This window comes from Diceros bicornis, chromosome 15 (genome assembly GCF_020826845.1).
Source record: "Diceros bicornis minor isolate mBicDic1 chromosome 15, mDicBic1.mat.cur, whole genome shotgun sequence".
Classification (NCBI taxonomy): domain Eukaryota; kingdom Metazoa; phylum Chordata; class Mammalia; order Perissodactyla; family Rhinocerotidae; genus Diceros; species Diceros bicornis.
Window position 1 is genome coordinate 35898596 of NC_080754.1, and position 22520 is coordinate 35921115.

At 39.6% G+C, this 22520-nt stretch overlaps 1 protein-coding gene across 8 annotated transcripts in view; it reads right to left on the minus strand.

Moving 5' to 3' along the window:
• LPP (LIM domain containing preferred translocation partner in lipoma) overlaps positions 1-22520 on the minus strand; it is a 646929-nt gene that overhangs the window by 418950 nt on the left and 205459 nt on the right. For all 8 annotated transcript variants that reach the window (XM_058556133.1, XM_058556129.1, XM_058556131.1 and 5 more), the window contains one exon: positions 6069-6270. In XM_058556133.1, the coding sequence (XP_058412116.1) occupies positions 6069-6261 (193 nt within the window). In that variant the 5' untranslated portion in view covers positions 6262-6270. The remainder of the gene's footprint in view (positions 1-6068; positions 6271-22520) is intronic.

Here is a 22520-nt window from a genome sequence, read left to right on the forward strand (position 1 = left end):
CTCATACATTTTCTACCATCGATTATTCCAGGTTTCAAAAATTAAAAAAGGTTTTACTAACTGTAAGAAAAGAAGCAGCACCAAATTGGCCTATATACTCACATAAAAATGGTAGGGAAAATCCATTCTAAATTATTTCTTTAAATATATTGCCATAAGTGGCCATCCATTTCCATCAAATTTTGGCTATCTGTTGAGAAAACAAACATGGCCTGCCTAACGAGATTACATGACTTCACATCCCTAACAGCTAGTTCTCCACCAAGTATCAATAATCCAGGACTCATCAATTCCTAGGAACCAAACCCCAATCCTGCCTCTCCCAATCTGAGACATTGGAGATGCAGTGGAATGAGCACATTTAGGAAACCTGGGTTCTGAACCCAGTTCAGCCCAAAACTCTTGAGTAACCTTGGGAATCCATTCTCTTCCATCTCAGACTGAGTTTTCACATCTGACAAATGAAAGAACTGGACTAGATAACCTTCAAATTCTTTTCTAGTTCTGCTGCTCAAAGACTTTGTGATTAAGGCATGAAGAATGGCTCTAGCATGAAAACTGAAAGGAAATAAGCTTGGCTGTCATCTCCATCATGGGAGACTCCATTGTTTATGATGGCATTTGGTTCTAGTTACTATGTCTACCCCAAGTTAGCAATCACTTATAACTATTCCCCCTCCATGGAATGGATTAATAATCTCAGGGTAGTAGAAAGCACAGAGAGATCTAGTAAAAAATTTCAAGGTTTAGGACCTTCATTGAATAGAATTCATTTCACCCATTCTGATCTGACTTTACAAGTCTCGTTGAAACAAAGTAGGCAAAGTTTGATAACAGAGGCCTTACTTATATTACATAAAAGTGTATAAGGTAACATATGTAGGAACAGTTTGTGAAGAGAGCAACCATTTTGAAATTAATTTTAAAGAAGAATCATGAAATAGTAAAATACTAGAGTTAGAACAGAAAGGGCTGTTTAGCCCAATCTCCAATAAATAGAGCCCTTTCAAATGAGCAAGAGCCCTAGATAATGAAGAGTAGAGCCTAGCTCTACTATTTTACTAGCTACATGATTATTGAATAAGTTATTTCACATCGGGTAGTTTACCATTCATTAAAGTGGCAATAACATCTGTTCTACCTAACTCAGAGAGCTACAGCCAGAATTCTCTTTTGAGAATTAAATGATAAGAATATGGAAGGGCTGGATAAAGCATAAAGGACTGTACCAATATAGAGAGATTATACTGAAAGGGTCACCTTAAATTCGTACCCTATGGATTCACTTTTTCAAAAATCTTACATAAAAAATATTTTTTAAAAGAAACTTCAGAGATTGGAGAAAGTCAACTCCAGGTCACAAGACAATTCCAACTTTACAAACTTTCAAACTTTACAAATCATTCTGGGTGATAATCTATCATAATAATGGATTAAAAATATTATCAAATTTCATTCAGCCAAACTACTAAGAGAGAGAATTCCCAATTCACAGAGTTGTAATAATAGGAAAATTACAAAATCACCTCAAGAAAATAATATATTAGTAAAGCAGGAAAGCTCGCTTACTTTAGTACCTACCAAGAACAGAAAAAGAAAGATCTATACTCCGTCTGCCATCAAAGTCTAAGGCTTTGTGTTTTTTGCAAATTTGAAGCAGAGAGGGGACCCAGATTACAGCATAAAGAACACTACTGGCTAGTACTTTAAAGAGCAGAAGAAAAATTGCATCATCTTGTCGCCCTCATCAGTCTAGAACAGAAGATGATGAGACAAAACCACACATACATACCAGAATCATTCCACAAAAAATGATATAGACACTTAACATAGTAAAATTTGGAAGAAGACAAAACTTAATAAAAAATATATATGAGCTCATAAGCATATAGTACAGGACACAAAAAGCCATTTGGAAATGTAGGGGCATTCCAAGACAGGTGTGGAAACAGAAGTTGTTTAAAAAACGCAGTGAAAAGTATAAGAACAACAGTAGTAAAATAAAAGGACCCTAAAGCCTAAAGAGCTACTAACTGGGAAAAAAGCACACCCCGCTTTTAAGTGTGCCAAAGCCCTTTAGAGAAAGGATATTAGCAGAACACCTTATAAAAGAAAATCATAACACATGGTATCAGATAAATATAAGTTGACGTGGAAAACATGTGGGTACTTTTCCATTTTCACAGTCAGAATTAAAAAATGAGAAAGCAAACCCCAGAGAATACAGACATAATAGCAAGGTGAGAAATGTAATCGGTAACTACAAGGTAGCAGTGGTTAAACAACTCCTGGGCTAAAAAGCTCAACGAATGGGTAGAGGACGGTAAAAGTAACTCAAACGTGTAGGTTGAGTTGCAGAATCATAAAACCTAATAAGCAGTTGAGAAGCTAGAATCTGTGCCTGGATAAGCAGGTTTTTATTTCTGTGGTTTAACTATTACCTCAAAAATTATTGAGTACTTAACATGTGTCAGGTATCCTGCAAGGTGCTGTTGGGAGTAAAAGCATGAATCTGGTAGCCCCTGCTCCAAAAGTTCTGAGTCTATCGAAGGAGATAGACTCATATACAAGTAAATCTATTCGAAGGCACATTATGATAAGAATTGTACGAGATGCATAAAGAGGTTACAGCGTGGTGGAAAGCAGTCCTCACCAGAATATAATAAGATGTCCTGGATAAGTCTGGACTCAGACAGAGGGCACCTGAGGTCCAGTGCCAATTCGGCCCTCAGCAGGCCTTGCATCTCTGAGCAAATAACTTACACTCTCTGCTCTATAGTTCTCACATTTACATCAGAAAAAGGTGGACTGTGTGACTTCTATTAGTTCTAACTTTCCGTCTTTGCAGTTGAGCTTCCTGGAGGTCAGGCTCTGAATTAAGTTATGAATGAACAGATTTTTATGGGCTAGAAATTGAGGGACAATGTGTACTATAGGCAAAGAAGAGAGTGAGCTGAGGCACAAGAAACTGGCATCATCAATTCATCCTGTAAACTAAAAACTGTGCTACCTACTATCTAGGGATCTCACTAATGGTACAGAACATTCTAAATGGACAAAAAAGAAAAAGAAAATGGACACAAACTTTAAAAATGTATAAAAATTTAAAGAGAAATAACATGAATTATAAAAATGTTTAGATAACAGAGAATGTACAAACATTTAAATTAAATATAAAGTAAAGCAAATCTTACACTTCTAACAAGTATCATGTCATAATATATAGCAGATGAATAGATGTAGCTTCATTTAAACAAGAAGTCTGAATATCCACGAACTTTTCCTCATATTTATCTTTAAAATGTATATATGCAAGGGAAATTTCTTCTTACACGTATTCAAAAAAGGTTACATTAAAAAAGAGACAGAGATTGGCAGAATTGCAAGAAAGAATCAAGACTTCAGAAATTAAATGAGACTGAATTGCTTCAAATGAGGATGCCATATTCCAAACTGTTTATTGCAAGAGAAGAATTACTGAGCAGTGCACTCACCCATCCAGCCATCCGCCATCCATCCAAATATATGTATACATAAGAACATACAGACGTACATTTTGACCATACACAATCATTCCTACTAAAAACACTGTCACATAATAAGAGCCAAGAGGAACATAAGGACAAGTGAGAAACCATGTCTTGTTGCTTAAATGGGGAAACAAAGCTTACATTCTTATAAGGAAGTAAGGAAGTATCACCATCATATGGGGCCTGAGTGCCACATATGCCACGAATAGAAGGACAAGCAGTGGTGCACGCTGGGTAAGGACAACAGCCTCACTGTAGAAACCATTGCCCACAAAACCATTGAGAATGTCACCTCTCCTCTCTAAGCTTCCATTTCTTTATGTGAAGAAACACTTACTTCATAGGGTTATATGAGACGGCAGTAAAATGACAATGAAAAAGCATAGTGCCTTACAGAGACTACATGTCCAATACATAACAGAGGAAGAGCAGGAGGAAGAAAAAAGGAAGCAGAAATCTGATAGTCAGATTAAGATGTATGTGGAAACCCAGGGGAAGGGAGTGATTACTTCTGATCTAGGCCATGCCCAGACATTTTGGAGAAGGTGATACAAGCAGGATTTTGACAGGTGACATAGGGTGTGGGGTGACATGTTGAGAAAGAGCAAAGAGTTGTGAGCTGCAGAGTAGTAGAGATTATGCCAGTGTCCCTAGAGAACAAGATAGACAGTGGGTGAACCTCACATAGTACAGTGAAGAGGGTGGGGCATCTCAAGGTAGGGAGAGTCACGCGAGGGGCAGACTCACCATAATTCATAGCATGTGGAGTGAAGGGGCCTGAAAGGAGACCATTGCATGCTTCTCTCCTCCCTCTCATACATGCCACTTATTAGCCTACTTAATATAGGACCTGCCCCCACCCTGACCCTTGAGTGTTCATCGACCAGTGTGTCTCCTAAGGCTTCCTCACATGTTTGCCTCCCACTCCGCAGGGACCTGTCTTATTCCTTAATATTAAAGGGAAGTCCATTTTAGCTCCCCCCAAAAGTTAGGAACCAAAATAACAATCCCCCTAGTAAGCAGATAAGGGGAAACATTGAAAAACCAAATGAGAAAGCCAACACATGGCTCCTCCTGTTCTTAGGAAGAGGGATTCTCTTCCAGATCCCATTCCTGAGTCTTGCAGTCACTAAAGAAAGATGAGCTAAAGAAAACCAGCTCCAGTAAGTCCTTGATTAACAGCAAAAGTGTAGTCTCCTTCAAGGCCAATAAAACTCCAGGCACCACCGTGGAGATTAGTAGAACACTAAGGGTGTCATTTACTGTTTTGCCAGAGCTGCTCTCTAATGGTCTTGCTGTTGCCCTTTCTTGGAGAAAGGATACCCAAAGATCCACAGCCACAGCTCAGGTGTGCATGCTGACGCCTGACCTCCCTCACACCTGCCTAAGCACCCATCCACCTTATATAAGCTACACATCTGGACTAGGCTTCTGATTTCGGAAGACATTAGATAGTAATTAAAACACCAATAGACTAGTGAAGTGTTTACTGGGGGCAGGGAGAGGACTAGGAAGAAAAAAGAAAGACTGAACTATGTCACAGAGTGCGAAAGAGTCTCACGCAAAAGTGCCTAAACAAACACACTAATGTCATCCAAGGAGCAATAAGAAAAATCATGGAGAGGGTAAGGTAACTTTTTTTTTAAAGTAAGATGGCAGGGGAGATAAGGAAGAAAATAGAGAAAGGGGTGCTAAATCTCCTTTCACTGTCTCTTTTCTCTCAGCTCCCAGAAGTCTAACATTCTTCTATTTGTCAAAAGTTAGTGTTTCATGGATTTGGATGAGCTGCTGACATTGACTGGTAAAAATATGAAACCTCTTCAACCAAAGAGCATGGCACTCTTCACTTTGCCTGGGGGTTTAGTGTGTGAGTGGGCACATGCATACACACCTGTGATGCTGAGCTCATGTAGATCATCAAACTCCACTTGATGGAAACTGAATGGACTGCTATTAAAATCCCTAAAACTAGGCTTCACTCAAATTTGTCTGTGAGCTTCTACAAATGCAGACCTCACAGAGCTCTCCAGAAAACTTTATCCTACAACCGACTAGGGGAGGAAAAATAGCCCGAGAAGGCAAAACAATTTCAGGTGCCTTATTAGGTTCACTTTGTATGGGTTTCCCATCAGACCACTGTTTGGCAGCATTTTGGGACACTTGTCCAACAGCAAGAGGGAGGGACAATGGGTGGTAGACACATCTTTATAAGACAATGGGAGGAGGTGGAGGATAATGCTGTAGAAGGGCACTGAGCTATGAATGAAGGGACCAGGGTTCTAGTTTTGGCTCTAGCTCTAACTCATAGTATACCCATAGCCATATAACCCCTAAAAGGTCTCAATCTCTTTATCCCTAAGAGAAGGGGTGGCCTAGATGGTTTCTAGGTGTTCTTTAACCTTTGATAGTCTATAAACTATGATAACCACATTACGCGTTCTTGAGCTACCTTTTTCTGACACAACATTGTGCTGTAAGCCACCCATTATATTGAACTCTCCCACTTTGGGCACCCAACTCTCATGTCCCCACACTGACCTTCACCTCCAGATTGCTTGTAGGGGTTGTACTTGGGCTTTGGAGCAACCACTGGTGCAAACTTCTTGGGCGGCTGTTGCGTGGACACTGAAATGCTGGGAGTCCCAAAGGAATGGGTGGTCTCCATCCGCGCAGGCACATGGCCAAAGGGCTCGCCAGTGCTTTTGGGTGGCAGCCACGATGGGTGAGACATGGTTGGAATCTGGAATTAAAAAGAAATTCACACAGTTGTTTTCACAGAAGCATGAATATGTTGGAGGCAACATATCTCACTTCATTATTATTTCATCTTAACACTTACTTAACAAAATCCTGATGAAGCTGCCTGAAAAGAAGGAAGAAGAAAGATAAAAGATGGAAGAAGGAAGAAAGAACAAGGAGGAGGACAGTGATGAAAACTTACCTTAACTGGAGGAGGAGAAAAATTAAACACTCCCTTTAACCAATCTTGAAGACCTCTCTTCCGACAGTTACCTCTTTTAGGGCCTCGCACCATTCAGGAAATAAATATAAATAAGAAATGATTTCTAACCTGAAGAAGTTTCTGTGGTAGGAGAATCTTATACCAGCAAGGTTGGAAAAAAGCTTCAATTTTATCAATAATCTATTAAAATGATTACCACACCAATTAAATGGTGATAAGTCACCTAAATGAGGTGATATTACCTAATCGAGCTAAAAAAAAGAAAAGTGTTGCTGGAACGCAGAAAAAGATAAGTTCACTTCTTGCTGGGAGCAGAACGAAGACCTCGTTAATGAGATGACCTTCGGACTGGGCCTGGAGTGCTGAGTGGAGGTCAGGCCTTAACAGTGTTAATAAAACTGCATAGGCAGAAAAGTACACAGCACTTAACGTTTAGCATGGCTGGAGGGAGAACAAAGAAAAGTAGCTAGCAAGGAACTAAAATGTGGGATAGAACCAAAGCACAGACAGCTTTGCATGCAAGCTTGAGGAGTTGGAACTTATTCGGTAAGCATTAATGAACTACCAAAAGTTTATTCTTGAAACCAAGACATCACAAGTGTACGTCAGGACACTTTTAAATGATCCCTCTGGTAGGAGCAGTTATGCCCCCCAACCAAGGGGTACTTGCAAATTGGGGGTAGGGGGACATTGTTTGCACAATGTGAGACAATTACTGGCACTTAGTAGCCAGGGACTAGAATGTTCAACACCTGTAATGCACAGGTCAGCCCTGCATGTCAAAGAAATGCCACATTAGGAGCTATGCTGAGCTGATAGCATATTGGACCTTCACGAAAAACTTAACTAGGAGGGGAACAAACCAGCCCAGCCCAGGCGCTGTTCTGATCAGATTACGATAAACCACGTAAAGAAAGCAACATGATGTCTGCTGTGCATGTCACGGTAAGCCAATCACCACTCCAGGCAGCCTGCGGGCTGAGGCTGAGCCTCCCAGACTGCTGCTGAGGAGGGCTCTCCAAGGCTGATTGCAAGAACTCTCCAGCACAGAGAGGCCCGGAAGGCACCCTGCACCCACCCCCAGCCCCAAATCCACCCAGTAATTTATTAATTGAACTGAATTAATTGAGAGGGCTACATGATTACCTCCAGATGTCTTTAGAGACAAAGAACACTGGAAATGCAGGAAAAAATAAAAACCTCAGCACGTGCCATGACAATGGAGAGATGGGGGAGAGGGAGAGAGCTAGGGCACAGTGTTGCCTGAGTATTAGCATCGGGCCACACCAGGAGGAGTGACACGACCTTGAGCAGCCCCTAACCCCCATTGGGTGCCTCAGGTACCTTCACTCCCTCAAAAATAAGATCAAAGCCCTGTCCTCCTTAACTCACAGAGTTTTTATGACAACCAAAGAAATAACGACATTAGAGTGTTTTATATACTGTAAAGTGCCATGCAAAGTGAGGGAAAGAAAACTGTTGGAGGCATAGTTTTCTCAATAAGAGAGGATGACAGGAATCAATAACGAGGACTCTAAATTGGGAACCAGGAGGCTTCTGTTGCTGAAGCCAGTGGTGACACTGGCTTTTCACTCTGGCTGCAGGGCCCTTCTCTTCCTCTTCCTCTGCTGCACCATGTGCACGTGCTATGTACATACACACTTGCTAAACTGTGATTTCCTTGAAAGGGCAAAGAGATATTTTACATATCCCTAAACCACCAAGATAAGGCCCAGAACAAAACCAATATAGTAAAACAACCAAAATGTCTGGTTTACTCATGGTTCTTAAACCTAGCAGCACATTAGAATCGTTTGAGAAGATTCTTTTTTTTTTAGATACCAAAACCAAGCCCATCTCTCAGGGTTGAGAAACGCTAATTTTGGTTTTGTATTTTTTTTCAGTTGAGTCTCGGTCTTCTACTAAAAGGTGATAAAAGGGACGATTCTGCTTTCAACATGACCAAAGTGAGCATAAGAGGGGAACAAGTAGGATAAAATAAAAGTTTAAAGATTTAAATGTGTCATGCACATTTGTAGTATAAATTTTATTTGTAAATTTTTAAAAGTGGGTTAATATTATCCTTGCAACTTTTCTGTAAATCTAAATTTATTCCAAAATAGAAACTTTAAAAAATGAGTTAATATAGGATGCACTGATTTCTAAAGCAAAGAGGCACATTTCCAGAGCAATCCCAGATTGCCAATTGACTGTGGAATCCTGGCATTTTCAGATACGCCATAGGTATAAAGGAACAGGCAACTTCTGGAAGAGTATAAAAAATGAAAACTTAAGCACCAGTATGCAAATGATTGACTCCATCAGCTTTTCAGTTACCTTCAGCACCATCTATTACCCTGACACTGCCTTCCCCATGGAGACACCTCTAGCTCTACCTTCTGAGAGATTCAAGGTCTGGCCAAGTATCTGTTTACAGATGACCTTAACAGTATCTTCTCGTACCATTCTTCTGTATGTCAACAGTGGCCCAGTGACACCATTCCCAGGATTGTAATGAACTCTCATGACCTCAAACCCTTGCTCATGCTGTGTCCACCATCTACAATACCATTTCCCTCCCTTCACTTTCTACCAAGCCCTGTTTGTTTTTTTTTCAATCTTAACCCAGCTCAAATGTCTCTGATGTTATGAACATTTCCCTAACTCCCCCCTAAAAAGAGTAGCTTAATTCTAGGTTCTTCTAGTACTTGTTTCATACTTATAACAGTCCAAATGGAAGCTATTTATTCATCTGCATATCTCCCCCAAAAGCTGGAAGCTCCTGAGTGGTCTCAATATGCCAGCAAAAAGCTTGGCTAGGAAGCCCTGAGAAAAATGTTATGCATGAAGGAGTGAATGAATGAATGCTGATCTCCTTGGTTATTCATCCCTTTCTAGAATCTCTATATCTCCCTCCTTAGCATCCACTGATACAATCATCTGTCTTTCCCTCCCTTAATTTAGCAATGTAATGAATCATGTTGATAGATTTCCAAATATTGAACCATCTTTGCATTCCTAGAGAAAAAATCCTACTCATTCACAGTTGTAGTGTTTTTCTATACTGATGAATTAAATATGCTACTTTATATAGAATTTTTGTACCTATAATCATAAGTAAGATCATTCTGTAGTGTGTTTTCTCTACTTGTTTTACTTATCACTGTTAGGTTTTGATATGAGTGTTCTGTATCCTTTTCTACTATTTGGATTAGTTTAATGATGAGATTAGAATTATCTGATCTTTAAAGGTTTATCAGAATTCAGTGTAAAGTCATCTAGATATGGTACTTTCTTTAATAATAGATCTTAATCGTATTTCCAATAACTTCTATGATAATTGGAACAGTTTTATGCTTCTTTTGAGGTTAGTTTTCAGTATTTATATTCTGCTGAAAATTCGTCCATTTCCTCTAGGTTTTATCTCTGCTTCCTTTCAATCATGCTACCTCTCAATTAAAAATGATGTCTCATATACCATGCATCATTTAGATCCTGAGCATCACTTCCTACTAGTCCTTAAAGGCATAATTCATATTCTCTATCCTCCAGGTCAAGTTACATACCTTTTTACTACACTTCCACAGCACCTGGAACATTGCCATCAGCACACTTTTCACATGTCACTCTGCCTCTCTGCTTGCCTGTATCTCAAACTAAACTCTTGGAGCCTTGAGAGCAGAAGTGATTATCATTCTCTAATCCCAGGGCCTAATACATGATAGGCACTCAATAACAATGCCTGTTAATTTAATGAATGAATAAATTTATTTGCCTAGCACAGGAGCTCCAGATGAATCAGATTCCCCTTTAAGCTCAAGGAGCTTAAAGCCTACCTGAGGAAGATATATCCACATATGTGAAAAGACAAAGAGAGAAACACAAAGCATACAAAAAAACTGGAGTACATCACAGGAGCTACCACAGGCTTGGCAGGGGTAGCCCTTAACAAGGACTTTGAAAGCTGGGTGGCTCTGAAGAATACATGGAGCAGTAAGGAGGATGCCTGGAAATACTGTGAGCTCAAGGAAGAAGCAAGGCACTTCTGTGGGACAAGGAGCAGACCAGTTGTATTGCAATGAAGGACTCAGGAAGAATACTTAGGGAAAAGGTTTTGAAGATAAAATAAGCTTTGCTTTTTAAAGACTTTATATAGAGAAATAAGACTAGAACTTTTATCTTTGAACAGGAATTTCATGAGTGAAAACTCTATGTAAGAAAAATTAATCCACGCAGGAAAGATCCAAGGATGGCAATAAATACAATAGCATAGACACAGAGTCCCGATGGCCCAAGTTCTAGTCTCAGCTTTGCCAGTGTGACCTTTAACAAGAGAGAAGACTCATTCGCAGAAGGAATGTCTGTAAAGTCCCAATCAGCTCTAATATTCTATAGTGCTTTCTTTCTCTGAAATCTTAATTACAGCCCTTCATTTTGATAAATGGGTTTGAGGAAACCTCACAAGTTTAGTGAACAGATGAACTAGAACATGTCAGCTTGGGTTTCTCAATTTCTCCGAGAGAGACCAATGTAAACACAAAAATAATCAGCGAAGAGAGCTGGTTTTGCTGGACCAAAACTTACCCTGCTCTTACTTCCTCTGGTTCTAGATCAGTTTCACTCTAAGCTTACAATCATCACGAAAGCAAGAAGTGAAAGGGCTGATCTCCACAAGGGCTCTGAAAACACACAAACACCATGAGAAGAGAGGAAAACAAGAGAAATGGCCCTTGTCTAAGCAAGATGCCTACTACTAAAGGGAATTAGAGAGCTGAGGCTCCCTAGGCACTGGCCTTTCAGGAACTGTCATCAAATGCAAAGCAATTAAGAATCTAAGAGGTTTCACTTATACCCTCTCTCTTGCTTTTCTGTCTTCTTCTCCTAGCTGTTAAGTGGGTACAAGAAAGCCACAGACTGACAATAAATAGCAAGTGTTTACTGAGGACTTACCATACGCCAAGCAATTTTCTAACAGCCACATCATCATCCTGACTATTATATGAGGTAGGATTATCATTCTCCACATTTAGCAGATCAAGATGGTAAGGCTGTAAGAGTTAAAATACTTGCTCAAGGATACACAGTTAACAAATAGTAAAGCTGAAGCTTAGACACAGATCTTCAGCCTCAAATCCATGGTCTTCACCATGGTACCACCTCTCTGTATGGAGGCAAAAGGAAAACACTACAACCCAAAGGAAATCATCACTTCAAAACAGTACGTTTCCCTCTTATCTCCATTCATGGCTCCTGGATCCTTCTTGCCATAATGTCTTCTCTATTTTGTTCCATCAAACCTAACCATCATGAGCCACAGGATCACAAACTGGTGAAGTCAATAGTCTGACCAAACTAATCGGGGTACAACAGCATGCAAGCAACTACAAAGGCCATATGACGATTAAGACCCTTCCTCTATAGGTGGGAATACAGAGCTATAGGTCAAGTGACATTTAATACTAAAAGCTACTAAGCCTCTCTAAGGATACTATGTGAATGACAAGTCGCGTCGTCCATAAAAATACAACTAACTAGTGTTTGCTCCAGTTTCTTTTCTTTTGTAAAATCAATATTGTACTCTTCCTTAAACATGTACACAGATCGCCAAAATTTAAAAACAACCAACCAAGCTTTGCATGGTATTATCTAACACCAAGTGCTGAAAGTGTACAGAAGTGGTTTTCAAAACTGTCTGCACACTAGACTCATCTGGGACTCTTTACGTATATATTCTGATTCAAGGGTTGAGGATAATTGACTTAGAGCATTTATAGTAATCTTTAAATCATGTTGCATTAGTCCCTAAATCTCCCTTGGCAATTAACCAAAGGCCTGGCTCTTGGTCAATGTTTGCTGAATAAATGAATGATATTGAGGGAAGAGGCAGGTATTAACAACACTATTTTAGTGGGAGAAAAACTGAGAGACTAAGATTCTACGTGACTTAAATATGAGAAATAGTTGATGGCAGACTAAGGTTAAGGATTCACATCCCTTAGCCACATTTTCTTCATTTAAACAAGCAATTAAGATTTAAATAACACTTTTCTTTAACTTTGGAGGGTTTTCACTATCTTTCCTCTTGATGTAAGTCAGTACCTTCCTAGAATTTCAAAACTGCTTTCTTAATGATCTATTAAAATGGTACAATGTGTTTCCCCCTCCAGGCTACAGCTAATCATCCTTTTCTACATCTCAGTATTCAGCTGGAGGATACTTGTCTTCCGCATTCAGACCAAGCTTCCAGCCTTAGCTAGGCCATGAGCTCAGAGTGCAACCATTGTTCTCTCTGGGACCACAGTGTCCTCCTCTGAAAATGAGGTGATTGGATTAGATGAGTGCTAAGTACAACTCTACTCACAAACTTAATATTCTATGGAAGATCCTGACTCTAGAACTAACCAAAGCAAGCCAATGTCAGCCATGGAGATTCCAAATCATCTATAATTCTCCTCTTAGCTCATCAGTGAGGACACACAGCTCTCTGGTTTTTTTTTTTTTCCTTGTCACTATTTCCCTGACTCTTCAATCTTTCCCATTGTGGGAGGGAATCTTAGATTGATCTTAGAGATTACCAAGGTATCAATCAAGATTTATTATGCACAAGTAAATAAGCACTTTAGGCAAACCTTTTCCAAACGAGGTAGGTAAGTCCCTACCAGTGTAATTACGAAGCAGATATGCTGTGGCATGCGATGGAAGCGTGGGAAGACAACGTTAAAGAATAAGGCAGGCTGAAAATTACACACAATTGTTAGCTGAACAGCAAATGTAATCACTCTTCCTCTGAAGCATCAGGTCAGATGAAAGCTGGAAGGGCAGAGCAGGATCTGCCATGGGCTGAAAATGTCAATGTATTCACTCAACTTCTCTTTACAGACAGCTTTGGCCCAGCGCTGGCTAAGTGCCCTACTCTCTGCATGGACAGCTGGCATTACTCGGAAGGGGTGACGAGAACAACTCTACAGAAATGCCAAACCTTTATATAGACTATCTGAGAGGCAGTTGGAAATACTGGAAAAAGCACTGGACTTAGATGTAGAGGACTTGGGTGTAATTTCTGGCTCAGCCACTAATTGGCTCTATGACTTTCGTCCCTTGACCTCCTTGAACTTCAGTGTCTCTCTCATCTGTAAACCAAAGATTAGATGCCTGGTACCATTGCTTCCAACTCTCATGCTCCGTGATTCCTCCTATAAGTCTGCAAATTGAGTGAACTCAGGTTTCTTACAAAACTCTCTTAACTCCTATGAGTCCCACTGACCAGGGAGTGTAGAGTGAAGGGAGGTAGGATAGGAATCAATACATTACACGCCAACCTGCCTTGCACAGAGTTAGTATGAATACAAATCAATGGTAAAGGAGCAATCCTTATTACTGGCAACACTGTCGGTGGCAAGAGAAACCCAAACGCCTTTGCAGATCCCAGGTAAACTAAGAAGCAGCACAGGAGAAAAGTATCAGTCCAGACAAGTGAACATTTGTCTCTGATAAAGAAGGGAGGAAGAATAGGGACCTATCGCCACACTGCACTTTCATTTCAGATTCAGAATGTCACACGAAAAGGGAACAATCCACCATCATAGGGAAACAATAGCACTGGTACCCCAGGACTCTCAGGAGAAGGTTAAAGAAAGAATGGAACCAAACCAATTACTAGCTAACTGGTCTTTATTTGCCACAACTCCCATCAGTAATGGGAAAAACAGCCATGAGTGACAATAGCCAGGACAAGCTATTCAATGGCCAAGAGGTCATAGAGTGTCCCAGCTGGAAGAAATCTTAGGGACTAATCTGTTCCTTCTAATTTGAATATTCAAAAACCAAGATTTAGAGAAACTGAAGTGGCTTATCCAAGGTAATACAGCAGCTAGTACACATCAGAGGCTAGATTAAAACCCAATCGTTCTGCTTCCACAAAGTGTTTGCAGTGGAAAAGTTTCACTAAGCAAGCTAGTAACGCTATTGACTGTTGGATGATAACTAGAAAGAGTGGGTAAAAGGCATTGACATGGACACAAGGATAAAGAATTTCTCTCCCCAAAGAGTCAGCACCCATGCCATTGGAAATGAGCACAGAAGTCATGTGACCCCAAACTTGCACTCTAGGTCACATCTAATAGCAATGGTTCTACTTGGCTAAGTGACCAAGAAAATATTTACCCTCTCTGGACCTCAATTTCTCCAGCTCTAAAATAATAAGCATTAAGAAGATGATCTCCAAAATCCCCTCTTACAACAACGTTTTATGTTCTATAATGGTATGGCTAGTCTGTGGAGTGTGCTGTGCTTGCAAAAAATGTGCTCTGAAGGAGGTTTCTTCTAAGTCTCTGATTCTAACAACAGACTTTTTCTGTACAAGGCTGAGAGAAATGGGAAAACAATACCTTGAGCCATTTGAACGCAATAAATCTACTTCTAAAAGTGAAAATCTGGATTTATAAAGACAGATTCTGAGTGCCTGATTCATAAGAGTTTTAAAAATCCTGGTTTATATCTTGCCCCTCCACTAGGATGAAAAAGTGACGATGGGAAAAATCACCAAAGTAATCTCTAATGAAGCTTAGCAATCTCTCTGGTGGTATCTGGCATCTCACCGTTCCAAACCCACCACTAAGTGGGTAGGTCCACAAGTTAATTGCTGCTCACTTGTCTGCATTCCTCTGACAGCTTGTTCAAACTTGTATTCAAACACACAAACACCATGTTATAGTTATCTGCTTACAAGTCTGCTCTGCCTATTAGACAGGCCATAGAATTTTACTAGCATTTGAGAGATGTTTTAATTGATTTTAATTTTTTTTAATAATTTTGTTTGTATTTTCCTTTATTGCAAATTAACTTTGATATCCCAATAAAAGTAAATAGAATAATAGGAAAAAAATTCTATTTTAGATATAACTTGAAAAAGTAGAAATATTTAATTTTGTCTTCAATGAATATGAGTCCACTATTGACAAATTTCAGGCCATATTTACATCTGACAATACTACATGTGACTCTGTGAACTAATGTTTATTCAGGCTACGTAACCTGCTAAAAGTAATCACAGCAACAAGATATACAGTTAACTGTTACACTTCAGCCTTCTGAACATTCTATTGCTCACAAAACTGTCATCTGTCAACTGTGCTGTTTGTATATTGTCACACCCACTGGTTGTAAATTAGCTTAGAGCTTTTGCATAGAGGTTGGACACTATAATTTGAATTAATGGTATTGAATTTAGATACTATTATTATCATAAATTAAAGTTTCCAACTTAATCCTTGTTTCCCTAGTACTTAATTTTCATCTTAAATTTCTGTTAAGCCCAAAATCTATTTCATTCTATAGTTAAAATGTAAGGAGATTGTGAAGTTAAATAAAAATGCCTAGACATTGGAAAAATAAAGGGAGAGGGAAGAGAGATACAATTGTCAAACTTCAAGGACCATGAGACACAGTTTTAGAAAACTGAGAGATTCCACTTCATACATTATATGCTCTGAAATAATAATTTTTGTTTAACACCAATCCAAGAGCCTGGAGAAATTTCTCAGCATTTGAAATGGTATGAAAAAGAGACAGGCTTCTCATTAGAATGTGTTATAAATTCAAATTACATAAGAGAGACTAGTTTTGCAATTTACATTTAATACCAAAACAATTGAAACTATTTTCAACCGGTGACCTTTTTCTTAAGTCATGTTGGAAGTTGTTCCACTTTTATTTCAAAATTTTGAAACAGAGACAAAATCTGTAGAAGCATTGACCAATAGCAGCTGAGTAAAAATGAGCCAGGCTGTTTCGGATCAGTTTCAGAACGACATGCGGGGATGTTATTCCCTTTGAAATTTCTCTCGATGAGAGTATTGGTGTTGTGCCTTCTGCATTTTTATCAATTATTGACTACCACGCAAAAAAGCCAGCATAATGCATGAAGAATGTACTAAATTGGCTAATACTCTGGAGAAATGAAACAAACACAAACAATTTAGACATTTGTAAGGTAATAGCTAGCGACATAACATTCACCAACACAGAAGTTTAATATCCAAGAAGTATGAAATTGTTAATGAAGATTATTTCTTCTAACATGGAGCTGAAGTTGAAACTTAACCACCATCTGTGAGTTTGCTTGTACATATCCAGTGACCAGGAACTCATTACCTCACAAGGCAGCCTCTTCCATGGCAGAAAAGTTACAGCTGCTAGAAAGTTACATGTGGCTGAAATCTGTATTCCCAAAGAACTGACCTTTGCCCTCTGGAATCACAAGCCCTCTTACACACAGCAGCCCTCCAGATATTGAAAATAATTTTTTAGTTTCCTAATCAGTTTATTTTTTCTGTGTTCCAAGTTTTAAAAGTCTAATTCCTCCTTTTCCAATTGGCCTTACAGCTTTAGAACAATAACATAATATTTAAAATCTCAAACTAGTAGTTTTCAAACTTTTCTTTGGCAAAAAATTGTTTCTTCATGCCAAATCTTTAAGAAATTTCCCAAGAATAAAATAGACGAATTGATGAAAGAATTCCTTGGATTTTATTTAAATCTTCATCCTTGGGCCCTCCTATGAGGGCTATGCTATGAGTCAGGTTGAAAATCCACTGCTCTAAATATTACAACAGTGATTGTGAGTAAATAAAGAATAAAGATGGTGCCTTCCTTTATTCTCCTGATGCCTAATACAGAGCCTGTCCCATCATCAGTGCTCAGCAAGTGATTGTCGTATAAAAGAGAAGGTAAACTTAAATATTTGGGAATATAAAGAGTTAAGCTCTGCTTTTGAATCATGTCAGTTCACATTTCAAACACTGTTCTCCACAGTTCCTTGTAATTAAGGTAACCATACATTCAATTTATGCCTGCTGTTTCGGTGTAATTATTAACAGTGCCCCTTTTCACTCTCAAAAGTGTCCCAGTTACGATGATAACTTATATACAGTCACTTTACTTATAACACTGTGACAACAGGGTTCTAGTCAGAGTCCAAGAAAATTCTGAATACGATTGGGTCTTCTCCAAAAGGCTCCATACAGCCAAAGACCTCCCATTCTTTGAGTTTATTACTGCAGTTGCTAGAGGGCAGAGCGATTAGCAGTGGGAAGTAGAGGAAGCTTTGGGGGCTTCCCTGCTCCAGAAGCACGTGCTTCTCAGTCAAGAAGGCAAGACTGCACCTGAATGATTCTGCTGAAGTAGAAGAATGCAAGATACGGCAGAAATCTATCAGAAGCTAGTAGTTGATAGTAGCTCAGCCTCTTTTTCCTGAAGCAAAGAATATCACCTTTTCTAAGAAAATCAAATTATTTAATTCAGTTATATCTTTACCACCTGCCCATTCCTGTGCCCTACACCCATCAATAATACCAGTGATTTTATCATGTCTGCTTGGGTTCAAATAGGACAACAGGTTTGCCTGATTCTTAACTTAGAACAAGAAAAATAAGAGGGTGAACAAACAACAGAAATAAAATGTGTCCAAATTTATGTACTAGGGTACAAAGAGTAAAGATGGAGGGCATTACTTATAATTGTACATTTCTAAATAGGAGTTACATGAAAGTTAAGGGAGAGGAAGTCAAAAGAATTCAATGCAGGCCCATAGGCTATATGTCTATTTAATTTATTTTAAATAAACCATTTTATATTGATTTCCACTGCAGATTCTAAATGTATATTTCGCAAGGGGGGTGTGGGACAGGGAAGCCTACAAGATGGAAAGTTGACAACCTCTGCCAAAGATGGAACTCCCCCCCAGACATGGTAAGCACTGTTATATCATAATACTGTATGTCTCCTTGTAGTACTTTCCAAGATGTTTGAAACCAAAACAGTTTAGAATACTCTCCCAGCTCAGGATCTTCCCTCCTTACGGCATTTTTTCTGATAAACAGGAATTCCCCTTAGGGATTCCCTAAAGTAAAACTGTCCTATTCCCTTCTGTTATATAAGTCATTACACTGACAAATAGATATAATACAACATAATCATTAACCTATCCTCAATTTAGTATCTACTACACACAGTGCGTTATGGAAGACATGCCCAAAATGGGAAAATCATAATAACCCTTTACTGTGCTGGATATGATGGGTTGGCACTCAAACTTACCACATTGCAGAGGCTGCCTTACAGGTAGGGTTTGATTGCAAAAGAGAGTCTGCTGAAATGTACGTACTGGTTTGAGATTTGGAAGACAAAAGTAAGATAGAGGCCATTTCCCGCTGCTTCCACTTGTTTTCTGCTGGAAGCACGGTCACAGAGACAGGCATTTTTCTGCATCCACACTCCCATCTTCAGTCTTGAGTCTTGTGGTTGTCAAGAAGCAGCTGTGGCAGAGGGGGTAGCTGGACTCCACATCTGAGGGTCCAGTTACCACCTTCCCTATCACAGCTTCTTAATCTCTGGTTCACAAGTACAGTGCTGTACTCTTGAACTCAACAGTTCTGTGATAGCCTCATGAGTCTGCTGTCCTGATGGTGGAAAACATACTAACTTTGTGTGGTTCCAGAATTCCTTACTGGAAGCTCAGCCTTGAGTCTGCTCTGTACAATCCTTCCAATTATTTCAAAGCACTTAAGACCCTGTGTTAAATCTTTTCTGCTTAAAATATCTGGAGTGGTTTGTTTCCCATAGTAAACCCTGACTAAATCCCCCTCAATATCCTTAAAATGTTAGTTTGCCAATAACAATAATGACCTACTATCAGCAAGAGACATGTTGAGATCATTCATTGTGCAAACAAATCCTGAGTGTCTATGCTAAGTGCTCTCATCATCTGTAGGCAGCAGAGCCATGCACAAAGCAGAAAGCGACTGCCCTCTCAGAGCCGCCATCTGATAGGAAGAGGCATGCTACGACACGGGAAGTACTTAGTGATACGGAGCAAGCCAACAGGAAACCTAATCTAATCTCAGCATTCTAGCCTCAGCTCTATCACTAACTGGCCATGTTTTCTAATCAAGGGGGCTAAGATGGATGAAAGTCCCTTTAAACTGTAACATTCCACAACTCTATGAGTCTTTGTACTCATGAGGGAATTTACTTGGATTCAAGTCCTAACAAAACTTCCTAAATTTCCACTTCCCTAAATCTGAAGGTCAGAACACAAAGGTCATATAACACACAAACCTCATATAGTTAAAATAAGAACAGGAATCAGTGACCCCCAAATGTTATGTGTTGTGGCAGCCTACAGCTGGAAAGCCTCAGGGAGAAAAGTCGAAAATCGTGGTTGCAGTGGTTATTAAGAATACCCGAGAACAAACATAGTTTCTTCAGGGTGTCTGTCTTCTTCGAAAATGTCTGCCTCACTGTCTGAAGAAAAGGGGAATATTTATATGTCCTGTCTTCTCCTAAAGTACTCAGACCAATAACAGAGTGAAAGAAATATAGGCAAATGCAGTAATGCTTAGATCTCTCAAGAAAAGTCACTAATTTCTTCATATCTCAGACAAGAAAATCCCTGAAACTCATAAAAGAGAAGCAGTTTCGTGGACAGGAAGAAAAATGTCAGGAGAGACAAGGTCATACATCTACTGGCAGTTCTGATACCACCTCCAATGGTGGCCTCAGGTCAGGGCCTTCCAGACATTGCTGGGCCTTAATTTCCTCATCCATAAAATGGAGCCAACAATCCCTCCTTGCTTACTTCAGAGGTAAGTGAGCTTTGCTTATGAGGATCAAGTGAAATACTGGACACAAAAGCATTTCATAAACAGCAGATGATATATATATTTAAAGAAAGATTATTAATAAAGGAATTTCTAAGGAAAACTATGAATGGTACTTCTCAAGCCCAGGCAGCAAAAGGAAATATAAATATAGCAATGATTTTACAATTTTATATTCTAGGGGAAGAAAGGGTGATCAGAATTGTGAAAAACAATGATGTCCAAAAGAGAAGAGAAACCAGCTCAGCTCTGTCATAATTGTCTCAGTTCCTGTAGCACACACAACAATGGAAAGATCGCAGGGAGGGGCAGGAGCAGCCTTCCTGATTGCTGCACACCAAGATCATGGAGACACTGGGCCAAGAAAATGACATTTCCACCTCAGCGTTTATAATAATCTCATAGTGTGTGCCCTCGAAGAATTTTTGTGTGGCTCTGTGCAAGGGACTTCACCACTTTCTCAGTCATATCTGTTGGAAAATAGAATTACCATCACTCAGGAGTGAGACATAATACCGAGAGTTCTTTGAAGTAGTGTGATTGTAGGGAGGGAGGCCCAAGCTCTAGGTCTGCTCACCTGGATGGATGGAAATGCAAAGGCAGATGGTGCCCATATCTGGATTTCAGGACCCAAAGGGTAAAGCAGGCTAAGGTAATATTCAGGCGACAGTTAACTCTAAAGGGGCCGGAGGCAGCCTGAGCAGTAGGTCACCACAGCCAAAACCACTCAGGACTGAGAGAGGCAAAGTGGTCCTCCAGCCTCAGTCTACTGGCAAGCAGCCAGGCTAGGACATAGGTAAGATCTGAGCTGAAAATCAAGCCCCAGGTCCTTGGGCACAAAGTCACAAGAAGAGTTATAATTCATGAAGCAAAATGGTACCTTGTTGGTCCGCATTGGGCTGGAGATACCACAGAGGTCTCCAGGGCATCAGGTGACAAGGAGATGAAATAAGCGAGATAAATTAACCCTACCTGTAATTCACCAGAGAATAGACCTCTTTGGCAAACAAATATAGCAAAAATAAATGAATAAACAAAAATAAAATACACACACCTTCAACAGCAGTCAGGGACATGCAGATTAAAACAGCAATGAGATACTACTTTTCACACAGTTTGGCAAAAAGTTAAAAGCTTCATAAAATTCGCTTTGGGAATGGATGTGTGGGGAAACTGACACTCACAATTTTATGTTTCTTCTTATAAACAGACATATTCTCTACTTATTTACTAGATGTATAACTTGTCTATGGCTGATTTGGTGCTACAATGGCAGAATTGAGTGGATGTTACAAGGACTGTCTGGCCTTCAAAGCCTAAAATATTTACTGCCTGGCCCTTTACTGAAAAATTTTGCAAACTCCAGTTCTAAACTAAAAAAGTTTTTGTTTCCAATTACTACAAATACAATAAATCTGTTCCTTTTTTCTTGTCTTTTGCAGTTTGTGTGTGTGTGTGTGTGTGAGGAAGATCAGCCCTGAGCTAACATCCATGCCAATCCTCCTCTTTTTAACGAGGAAGACTGCATCTTCCTCCACTTTATATGGGATGCCGCCACAGCATGGCTTGACAAGCGGTGCCTCAGTGCGCGCCCGGGATCTGCAACCCGGCCGCCAGCAGCGGAGCGCTCGCAATTAACCGCTATGCCACCGGGCCAGCCCCTGCAGTGTTTTTTTTTTTTTTTTTAACATGACCTTTACTTCATATCAGGGTCTATTTTGATATACGCTCATGGTATAACTGTTTTTCACTAATGCCTACCAATTATCCCAACGCTATTAGAATAATCCTTCCTTTTCAGAACGTTGTGAGATGCTCCCTTTATTACATGCTCAGTGCCACATGCAGTTGCTCTGCTTCTGAGTGGGTTATGTTACGGTAATGTTCTCCATCTAGTCCAGCACCAACACTCCCCCACTTCAATTAGGGTTGTCTTCTAATGCGCTTTAGCATCTGTCCAGACTGGTCCCTGTTCCTGATTACTCTTGTTTTTCAAATTTCTCTCAGCTATTTTGCCTGTTAATTATCAAGACAATTTTAGAATTCTTTTGTTAAGATTCAAGACCAATTACCTTAAAAGTTATGCTGAGATTACATGAGATGTAGGGGAAAATAACTACTGACAATCTTTATATTTCCAGTTAGGAATAAGACATGCTTTCAATTATTTAATGAGTCCACCATATGACTCTATACAAACCAAGCACACTTCTCATTAAAATATTTACTCTTTGTTTTGCCGCGAATAGGTTCTCAAATCTCACAAAGTATTCATTTACAAATGCCATGTACAAAATATAACACGAAATGAGACATGAGGAGACATGTTTAACCTTACAGTAACCAAACACATGCTAATACCAAAAAAAC